Source organism: Eschrichtius robustus, chromosome 1 (genome assembly GCF_028021215.1).
Source record: "Eschrichtius robustus isolate mEscRob2 chromosome 1, mEscRob2.pri, whole genome shotgun sequence".
Taxonomy (NCBI): domain Eukaryota; kingdom Metazoa; phylum Chordata; class Mammalia; order Artiodactyla; family Eschrichtiidae; genus Eschrichtius; species Eschrichtius robustus.
The window spans coordinates 15,168,362-15,180,070 of NC_090824.1; the positions used below are offsets into that span (position 1 = coordinate 15,168,362).

At 38.7% G+C, this 11,709-nt stretch overlaps 1 protein-coding gene across 1 annotated transcript in view; it reads right to left on the reverse strand.

Annotated features, from left to right (window-relative positions):
* The window catches only part of TTC8 (tetratricopeptide repeat domain 8), a 47,965-nt gene extending 36,837 nt beyond the window's left edge, over window positions 1-11,128 (reverse strand). The window contains exon 1 of the mRNA XM_068556346.1: window positions 10,914-11,128. Within this exon, the coding sequence (XP_068412447.1) occupies window positions 10,914-11,027 (114 nt within the window). The 5' untranslated portion in view covers window positions 11,028-11,128. The remainder of the gene's footprint in view (window positions 1-10,913) is intronic.
* Between the last annotated feature and the right edge of the window lie 581 nt (window positions 11,129-11,709).

Consider the following 11,709-nt stretch of genomic DNA (forward strand, 5'->3'; position numbering starts at 1 on the left):
TTGTTAAAAAAGTCAGTTCCAATTGGAACTGCATCTAACTGTGGGAGCCACCAAACATTAGGAAAGTTGCCAGATCGATACTGCTATTCTCAGGGGTCAAGGAAGTCGTCACTCGTCACTGGCTTGGACTAATGGTTTAATTTAACTTTAAAGATGGCAATAAGTAATCCTGATTTATCTTAAGTCCTCACAGTTCCTATTGCCCTGCAAGTATCTGATGGCTTTAATTTTTCAAAAGGGCATATTCTTTGCTCAGCACCCCTGGTGGACAGGAGGAAGGACTGCAGCATTTTCTGTTCACACAGTAAAGCAGGATGTGGGCTTCACTAGTTCATTCCCATATTCCCAGGGAGCACCTACTGCATGCCGGGTCCTGGGAACAGAGGTAAGTCACAGCCCAAGTTCTAGCTCATAAGAATTTCAGTGTTATGGGGAAAGTGTAAAAACGAAAACCTGGAACATGCTATAGAAGGACAAAGAAAGGCACGCAGCTGCCTTGGGGTGGAAGAAAAGGTAAAGGAGGAGAGTTTGCCCCACGGCCAAGACAGGAGAGCGCGCGCCAGGTAGAGCGCATAGGGCAAAGGAAGGCCAGCTTGAGGGCTCATGTGGAGAAACAAGAGTGTGGTAGAAGAATCAGGTTCAGCCGAGGAGAAGCTGCTTGAGAAGAAGCTGGAGAAAAAGGCAGAGGCCAATGAGGGATCCTGTAGGCCACCTGTATGCCATGATGAGGAGCTAATAAAGCTTCAGGAGTATGATTTGGAGTCCTAGTTAAATTGACTCTCTAAAAGTCAAGTTTTTATTATTACAGTATCATTTACACAGTTGGATATTAATTATCCATGCACATATTTTTTAAACTATTTTCATACTCATTCTGTTATCTCATAGTCCAATCCATCATGCTTCTTGACTTCTATCCTTCTACTAACCCCTCAAATATTAAGAAGGTGCAAATTATTTTACATCAGGCTAAGCAGAACATAGGAAAGTAAATCCACTATTCCCTCCCAACCAAATGAATATATGCTTCAGAAGCCAAATAGGAAGATCTTTTTTTAAAAAATTTTATTCCATAAGAATTCACTTTTTCAAAAAGGTAAATCTATATTTGTTTCAGTTTCTAAAACCTCATTATTAAGAAGTAGAAATAATGATGTGAATTTCTGATATTTAAAGATCTGCAATAAGATCTACTTGCACCATTACTTAATTTTAAATTTCATCAGTATTTGAGAATATTAATTTTCCTGACTTTCCTCCTTCTATCCTAACAAAAAATGACCTTGAAAATCATGTATCACTGCTTGATTAAACATCAGATTGTATTCAAAGAACTGCTCTGGGCAACAGGAAAAATTCTTGGAATTTTAATGAAAACATTTTATTTTGGAGGCAAGCCAAGTATGTTTTACAGCCCTAAATTCCTCTGCCTGTTTAAATTTTTTTTAAGTTCAAAACTAATCAGTGATTAAAATAAAATGCATACAATATTGTAAATCAACTATACTCCAATAAAAATTTTAAAAAATAAAATAAAATGCATAACAAAGCAAATTGGTAACCCTACATTGCCACTTGAATCTGAATAAAACTATAAATTGGTTTTTATCAGAAATACTTAAGTTGTTAATAAATGACAGGGTCATGCAGTTTATGTAGATAAATTTGAATACCTACGTATTGGAAGTCCTGTAAAATCGATAAAAATAATAGATGCTTAGGAATTTTTTTTTAAGGGAAAAGCATAGATTCTCCCAATCTAAATGAGTAATCATCACATCAATTATTTCCTTTTTTATCTGCGAAACATAATCCCATCTCATTTACCTGCTGAGTTAGTCTATAGGACATTACTCTTGAGGCAACTATCTACCAGCTAACATCAGGAAAATACTGACTTACCTGTACTACCTTCTGTGAGGTTAATCCAATTTTAGTGATAAAAATAGACAAATGAAAAGGTTAAAACTCTACTGACTGAGTAAAACAGGTTTACACTGTTTTGTTCCTCTTAATACAGACTGCAAGGCGATGTAAGGCCTTTTAAGGCATGTAAGAAACAATTTTACTAAGTTATTCTTAGAATAAAGCTACCAAAAGAACAGTCTGTCTAACCTGATTTAGACATCATGAGAATCAGTAACATTTGACACTCTGCCTACTCTATGAAAATGAAAATTTAGGCACAAAATGTTGAATTGTTATTGTAAAGCCTCATTTATTTTGCAGTGATAAAAACCTGCAAAAGAGGAAAGGCAAAAAGTGTGAATAGTGAGTTCAAAAGAATCCAGTCAGCCTTGTTCCCTTCTGATTCTTTTAGATCACTATCCAATTAAGTCTAGAGTAACAGAGCAGGAAATATCAAATACAGGTCCTTCATGAAGTCCCTATGCTGGTTTGAAACTTTCAAATACCATTGAAAGTTTTCAAACCATACCAACAATGCAAATTATTGATGTTTTAATTTAATTTTAACTTTAATCAAAATCTTCCAAAATTACTGAAAACAAAAGGCACATTACTTACTCTATTTATACCTTAGGTGATTCTTATGACTCGTACATGTATTATACAAAAAATAGTTTTGCACCCTCTATCAATTTGGAAATCATGATTATGAACATTCCAATGACAAATGTCATCCTTTTAAAGAACACAGTACTACATTTTAACCTATTCACCATGTTTGCTTGAAACTACACAGGCCTCCATCAGAGTATTTTGTATACTACTTTCTTCTAAAAGGTTTGATAATTACGCATGTAAACCCCATGAGGTTCAAATTGTTTATTTATCTAAAAAACACTTAAAATTCACTCTTGCTTGGCAGGGCAAACCCCTGGCAATATTTAAGTTCTCTGATTTACAGCTCTCTCACCCCTTCTCCTTATTCCCAGACTTACTGGAAACCCTCTTGGGCTAAAAGCTTCACTGGCCAGGAGGCCCCCTAACCAGACCTCCTCTTCCTGGGTTCCCTTCCCACTCATCTACTGTCTCATCCAGTTAGCAGGTCTCTCTGGCCACCTCCCATTTCTAACAAAGTTCATTTGGTAGATGTGGCTGTCTGGCCAAGTCTCTTCTTCCTCACAGTGGCAGGCACCTCTCTCTAAAAACAAGACCTTCCCAAGCAGAGTCGGCCTACTCTTTACTCAAGACGTATGATTCAATCCATCACAGTCTTTTCAGACACTCCTGACATCTTGGCTCCCTTTCTAAGCCTCTGACTCCCCTTGCCTCCGCCTTTATTTTTCTCATCTTCTAGGTCAATATTGGTCATTTCTATTTAAGCTACAAGTCTTAATGAGTAGAGTGCCCTAGTTTTACATCCATAGACACAAAGTATTGGAAATATAATAGTTTATAGTTCTATAAGAAGGTACAGAATTCCTGGTAGATATAGCTAATTTTATAACAGCACAAGTAGATAGGCAGCTAATTTTCTAATCTATAGCAACAACTAAGCAATAGTAATTAAACTATTCTCTAAACTAAAGGTTGCAGCTAAACCTTTACCTGAGACACTGGCAATTCTGGATCTGGTTCCTGGAAAGCATTAAGAAGGTAGTAAACATTTTTAGGATAATACAGTTCCTAAAATTAAAAGTCTTAATGACCAACCAAGTATTTGTAGGTGGACTCAAACTCATTCAATAAAAACCCAAACATGAACTTTAATCTTTCCCCAAAAGTGCCCTCACAAGTTCTGTAAAGGTAACACCCTATCCACTGAAGAGTGCTAAATTTTCTGTGATCAGAAAATTCTAATTACTCTAACCTCATTTAGAGCACAGAGAAGAGATCTTTACATATTTAATGAATTCACAGTATTTCAGGAATTAAAAATAATTTTATAACTATACCAAGGAAGCTATTTTTATATTCAAAAACAAGTTCATGGTGGTTAAAGCATTCAGACTTTAATCACTTGAGGAGGAGGAGGAAAATCCACATACTATAAACCCTTCTATTCCCCATAAACATAATGGGATCAGTGGCTAAAGATAAGAAATTAATTCTGACTGCAATGTCTTCCGAGAAATTTTTGTAAATAGACTATGTAATATATATCAGGGCCAGGTGCTGATAAACTCAGGGTTTTTTTCTGTCCAAAATTAAATAGAAATGCATTGGTTAAAAAAACAGATTTATAACAAATTTATTTATAAAAGATCTACACTTTCACGTCTACAGTCAGCAGCCTCTGAACACTCAATCTGCAGCATGTTTTACTGGGAAAGCTACTAAGAAACAGAAAAAGGAAAGAAAAAAAAATCCTTGCTTTCCTTGCTTTCTACAGCTCTAAAATCCAAAAAAAAAATACCCGAAATATTTTTTTAAGAATATATTATGTGTGCAAGCAATGTGTAAACCATCTGGTCACCAAGCAAGGATAAGCAATTTCTTTCGCATGACACACAGTAGCAACAAGAGAGGAAAAGGCTAAACTAAGCTAGAAAGTGAGAGCCCTAGGGGGTGGGAGTTAGAGAATACTTGGCAATCAGCTGAACAGAACACAAAACAGCAACTAAGAAGACACAGTAATTGGAGGTTTTCAATGCCAGTGTGCAGAAGAAAGAGCTGGAAAAAGAACAGATTTCCTAGATCCCACCACCCATATTTAGAGAAATACACTGATACAGGCAATGAGATGACAGAAGAAATAACCCCTTCTATTCTTTCTTCTATTTATTTGTATACGTGTCTAAATGACCCCCCATTATCTCATTTGAGTCCCACAACAACCATTTCAGGGAGGCAGGTAAGTGTTATTATCCATTTTACAGATCAGGAAACAAATTCAGAGATGTCATGTAATTTGCTCAAGGTCACACAAAGAAGCTCTTTCTTGCCAGTCCACCTTGGAGATTAAAAAAAATGAGTTGGATGCATAGTAGGGCAGGATTGAAGGGTAAAGTGTAAGAGAGATACAAGATAAGTTCCATATAGAAACAGGTAAAAAAGTTTACCAGAGGTGATTGTAGACAGCGTTTGAAAAGGAACATAGTTAAAGGAGACAGAGCCACGGAGAGTAAGTAAACGCTGGATGCTTGTTAGTCGGCCAAGGGCAGGGAGATTCCTCCAGTGGCCCAAACTGACCCCGGCAGCTCAGCCTCAGAGCGCTCTGTTCACCAGCGAACACCTTCATGCTCTCTGTGTCTCATCCTGCCCCGCAGGATCGCACTTACGACTTACCAGGCAGGTAAGATGAAAGGTAGAGAAGCAGGGGTCCCCAGTGAGCTGTATGTTAGTAGTTGGTTGAGACAATGATCTGGTGATCCAAGCCAAATAAACATCTTTCTGTATGATTATCTTATTTATTTCCTCATTGGGGCCATGGAGACTTATTACCAGGCATTCTTTTGATTCTGTACTCTGCAGAGCAGTTCACGTTGCTGAATTTCAGCCTTTTCTGCACCTTCAAACCATTGACAGTAATAACCCCCTCCTCTCTGCAACATCTCTCATTATAAGCAGAGATTGGGGGTGGGAAGAAAAATGTGAATTACCCCCATTCTGATAAACAGCTAACCCTCCCACTCCCAGAATCACAGATTTTAACAATTTAAAAATCTATCAGAAATCTACCCCATTAAGAAAAGTATATTAACTTTAAAAAAAAAAAAAAACTGCCTCTATGTTTTATGAACTGTTGAATTATACTGGAGCTAAAATCGGGGCTGCTTTTAAAGCCATGAATCTGACATATGGAACACAAAGAACAGTAATCAGATTAAGCAACTAATCAGGATGACCGGCATGAGCTGTAAAAGCAAGCATTCCCTCTAGGTCACGTTGCTGCATGGAAGGCCATTTTGCATTTCTCTCTTTTATGTCTTATAACTTTTAACCACTTCTCACGATTTAGAGAAAACTTTGAAAAAAGACAACACTTCTCTATGAATTGATTGTTCCTACTGTCTTTTGTCAAATGGGCAAACTACAATGAATTAACCAGTTATCCTTCTTTATTCTTAACTGATCAGAACTTTAATGTCCTTCATGCTTACAGACCCTGCCCTCTGTTTCACACCATTCTGCATCTGGGAAAAGCAGCTCAGAATCCATCTTTTTCAGGAACCCATCCCAAACATCATGTTATTATCTTCAACCTACCCTTCAGTCCTTCCATATCCAAATAAAATTGTTTTACTCTAAGGAAACAAGCTGGTCCATAGTATATCATACCTCTCCGGCCAACCTGACTACTCTGACTTTGGCAAGAATCAAAACTAAATAAAATCCACATGTCCTAATAGAAAATAAAAGGCACTAGTTAAATATTTTTGATGATACTATACCAAAATGGTATCTCTTAAAGGAGAACTAAATGTAGAAGAAATAGTCTTAGAGGTGGGCTTCATTCCAAAAGGTCAATGTATCACCACCGAAATGTCTTTTTGAAGCTCCCTGGACCAGCTTATAAAAAGATTAGCAAATAGCAAATCACTTTAGAGAGGTTCTCCTCATCTGGGAGAAAAATAAGCAAAACCCAAAGTGAATATTAACATAAAAAACAAAAGCTATTTTTGTTCTAGAAAAAAAAAAATCAAGAGCAAAAATGAATCCATTTGGCACTCAGGAGAAATATTTTAATTTCCTTTCTCTTCCATGTGTCCAGGCACTGCTTCAAAGTCACTCATTTGTAATAAAATCAGTTGCGTGGCACAGGAATGGTAATTCAAGAAGCTGCAGAGGAAAAATATTCTGCTTTAAAATGTAGAAGCCTCAAAAAAAAGCCCATGAGGCTAAAGGGGTACATGAAGATAAGCCAGGGAAACCGCAGGGGCTGAGGACCACCTGCCTCTGCTCTGATCATATTACCGTTAGCTTCTCATAGATTGCTAGTCTCTCCATTTAACTTCCTCCACTGAAACAAGAGCGTTGTGAAGAAATACAAATGATGATAATGACTATCAGAAATACTCTCCTGGAGGGATCCAGGAAGAATTTGCTCAACTGATTAAAAAAAAAAAAACTGACCCTCGAAATAAGAAATGAATTAAGAATGTCCATAATACAATTACATTTGTATGAAAAGGTGAATACATATAAGAACCTATGGTGCTGAGAATTAGGATGGGGGAGCAGGGAGAAACAAAGACCACCAGGCAATTAGGGTGATCTCCATAAACAGAGGGAAAGCTGGCACACATAAATAACACCATCCAGATGCATATATGAATATGATCAAGGCACTCATTCAACAAAATACATAACGACGGCACCTGTGTGCCAGATTCTGTGCCATTCCATACAGATCTGCCATCCTGGACTCATATTCTAAGAGAAAGAATGAGAATTTTCAAGCTTTTAATCAAAGGAACCTCCTAAAGCTTCCTAAAGCTCCTCATTAAATGCATCAGCACTCTAACATAAATATTTAAATTCTTTTTAATTAATTCAGAAAAAAGCAGGATTTCTCTAAGCTTGGGGAAATCATACTGGAAAATATTTCCAAAATGAAATAACAATTGGATACAAAATGCACAAATTGGTGCTAAGAGAAGCATACAGAGAAAAGCACAGTGTTTAAAGGCTGGATCAAAGAATAATTAAAAGGAGTGAACCATGTAAACTTTTCAGAGGCCCTATCCAGGCATCCAAAGGCCAGTTTGGTAAGATAACATCAAGTTAAAACTTCTGTTCCTGGTGAAGTGCTACTCGTCATTCTGACAATATATATAGTTCCTCCTTAAAGAAACTATCTCAGCATAACAAATAAAAAGGATTAGAAAGGGAAAAAAATGTCATAAATTTCTTCTAGATCTGGTACAGATTCTCCTCAGCAGCTTTTGATACTTGTAGGAGCTAAACATATCAACCCCTGCTTATAACAATAAAACAGTAACAAAGAATTACATTTTAAAAAACATTTCTAGGATATTAAAATTAATTATGTATCACATTATGAAGTATTATTTCAAATCCACAATAAATAGGACAGTGGAATAAGCCAGGATTTAACAAGATCTGCTGCCATAATGATCTTAACCATGTCAGATGGTTAACCAATGACAACAGCAATATTTCCCAGTATGATCCTTTATCTTTTATTCTTCACTACCATTATCAAAGTCAGATCCACTAAACATTCCTTGTAACAAGTCTTAATTTTCCAAGAGGGCCAGCAAGGCCTAAAGGGAACTATATAAGAGGCCAAATAAAAAGATCCAAGTTACTAACTTGTTTAGCTGTTAATTTTGGAGACTTTAAACGAAGTTCTTAATTTGTTCACCCTGTTCTCCCTAGGTACAAGGAAAGGGGTCAAGATCTCCGCTACAGCTCCTTCTTAACCATTAATAGAACCGCTGATGCTTTGCCTATGCAGTTCCCAAAGTGACAACGTCTCCCCAGGATAAATTTGTACCTCTTCCCCAAAAAAGGAATCAGTCAGTGGTCAAGTAAGTTTCAGAATACTGCCTTAATCAAAATTAGGCAGGTTACCTTCCTTCAGGACTTCTCAGAGCCTTTAATCCATGTACACAGATATGTCAAATTCCCATTTAGCTAAAAATCTTGAAAAAGGAACAGCAAATGGGAAAATGTACTGGAAAAAGTTCAGAAACACAGAGTTTTGAAAAATTAGGCTACATAAGCACCAAAGAAGCAGCACAGGATAGACAAAGGGAATGGGCTTACCAGCTTTGTACCTTTGGACAAATTACTTCACCATGTGCCTCAGTGTGCTCTATCTGTAAAATGGGGGAAATAGTACCAACTTCCTAAAATAGCTGAGGATTAAATGAGATAACATATAAAACCCTCTGAATCAAGCCTGACACAGAGTAAATACTCAATAAATGTTACCTGTTACCTTTGTTACATACTTTGCAAGGTTATTCTAAGCAAAGAAATACACATAATTTATAGAATTTATCCCTGGCAAGTAGTAAGCACTCAATAAAAGGTCACTGAACACTGTGAAGTCCTGATCACAGTGCCTAGCACAAACTAAACCTGAATTGCAGTACTGAATGTCACTATGATTACGTCATTAAGATTAGAGACACGGAAAACAAACTATGGTTACCAAAGGGGATAGCAGGGTGCGGGGCGGGGGGGTGGTGGATAGATCAGCAGTTTGGGATTAACATATACACACTACTATATATAAAATAGATAACCAACAAGGACCTACTGTATAGCACAGGGAACTATATTCAATATCTTGTAATAACCTATAATAGAAAACCTGAAAAAGGATATATGTATGTATAACTGAATTGCTTCGCTGTATACACCTGAAACTAACACAACATTGTAAATTAACTATACTTCAATGGTTAAAAATGGTTTAAATAAGGTTTTAACCATTAATAAAAACACTGCTGCTTTGCCTATAACACATTTCCTAATGTGACAACATCTCCCTAGGATGATAACATCAGATATCTGAGCCTCGCCCACTGCCAAAAAAGGAATCGGTGATCAAGTAAGTTTCAGAACTATTGTATTCATCAAAATTAGGCAAAGTTTCTTTCTGCAGAACTCCTCAGAACCTTTAGTACGAATCTCTAAGTAGGGAATATACATTTCCCAAATGCATTTAATGAGGAAACTTTCTTTCACTGAGCACTCTTGGGACTGTTGTTCTTTGGAACACAGAATGGAAACTATCCTAACTCAGTGGAAAAATAGAACAATGTCTGGTACATCACTGGTTTGTAACAAACTTTGGTTGTACAAATGTAAAGGGGTCCATATTTTGTCGTGGTTCCCAAACATATTGGAGGGTGGAATCCTTTTTTTTTTTTTTTTTTTTAAGCAGCATTTGTGGGACTACAATGCCAGGAAACATACTTGGAAGCGTGCTTGTCTATGGAAATGCAGTCCTATTAACCAATGTGACCTAACACAAGCACAACCTAGTTTAGCATTCCTACTAACACAGATTGCTCTGTGGGAGATGTGCTATCTATCTGAAGGCCAAAAGATTCACTTTAATAGGTTATCCTCAATCCATTTGCTGGGCGCTAAGGCAGAGCCTAGTGACAGTTTTCACGCCTCAGTTTACGGAACTCCCCCTCAATTTTCCTTTTTTTTCTAACATCTCCAAGGCAACACCACTAGAGGAAAAGCTGGGAAACTATAACTACATGGGTACGTTCTGCATTTAATAGACGTACTGATAAACTACCAGAGCTCTGCTCTCCCTTTTTCTCCTTTTTTGTCTCTTCCAGGATCTACCTGACCACCAGAGTTGTACCTCTCTTATACCTAGCATACAAGGCTTTTCACTCACTTTATTTAATATTATACTTTATTTAAGAAACCCTAAATAAACTACTATAATCAATGCCATCTTTCCTTCTTTTACAGGAACTTTTTTCCCATCCCTCCCTCCTAATAAGGAATGTATCTTTTCCTCTCCTAGATTCTCATTCCTCTAATTTGCATTATTTGCCTCAAGTTGCACTCAAGCCCCAGCATCAAAGGCTCCCCACGCTTGGACAACAGTCTTAAGATGAACCAGAAGGATTACACGTTTGATCCAAAAGAAAAAAAGGCAGCTATTTCAACAGGGAGTGGGAAGTTACAGATCTTTATGTTTATACATAATGGTTTTAGAAATCAATACCGTACGTGCAGCGAGCTTAAGAGTCCATCCACATGCAAGTATAAAGGAACTAACAAAGTTCGTCACCAAATTGTTCCTTTAAGCGACGTTTGAAGGAAAGGGGCTGCTGAAGTTTGAGGAGGGGGCGGTCGTGGCACAGCACTCGTGGGTCCCGCGGGCAAGGACCCACCGGCCAAGGCTCCAGGGGGTCTCGCTCCAGGTGCCTGTGCTGACCACAAGGTCAATCTCGCCCTGCGCCTTTTTCCCTAGAGACCCCTCCCAGGGACCTGGGAATCCCCCAGAGCCCTCAGCCTTATTGCCGGGATCCACAGGTCTGACGGGGTCCGGCCTGTACCTGGTCATAAGGGGACTTCTCCAGCATCTGCGTGCACAGATCGGCGCAGAGCTGGAACTTCCTGCGCCTAAAATAGCTCCAGGCCAGGAGCAGCGGCTCCATCTCCGAGCCCATGGCGGCAGAGAGCCGGCAGCGAAACACCAGGGCACGGCTCAGGGAAGGCGGGGGGCGAGGAGCAGGCGGTCTCCAGCCCTGCCCGGCAACGCGCGGGGGCAGGGGCCTTGCCAGAGAGGCGCCCTGCATCGCGCCTGAGAATAAGAAAAAGAAAACCCACCTCGAGTAGAACTCAGCTATAGGACTGCCAAACCTTGGCTTTAAAAATTGTATACTTTTAAAGGCTACATATTTCATTAATTTTCTAGAAGACGGAACCGTGGCTACAGTAAGAGGCAGTGACTTAGACACCTCCAGCTGGGGTCCTCCACCCACCCAGAGGAGGACCGGTTGTCTGGCAACCGAACTCTCCGCATACGCTGCCAGTCCCAGAAAAATCCCGAGAGTTGACCGTCTGGCCGGTCGCTGTCATACTCTTACCCTTCAGGCATTCTTACCCTTATCACTTATCCCTCCGACTTTAGAAGCACAAACATGAGAACAGTTTCTCCAATACCATCTCGCCCACCAGAACCCAAAGACCTAAATCCTAAAACTCCCAGTCTGTTTCTCTAAATCCCTCTCACCCAATCTCGGTGTCCGAATGAAAAGGTACATTGAGGATTGCTTAGTCCAAACCGTTCGTTTTACAGATAAGAAACTGAGATGAGCTCAGATAAATTATTAACCTAGTGTGGCGTGG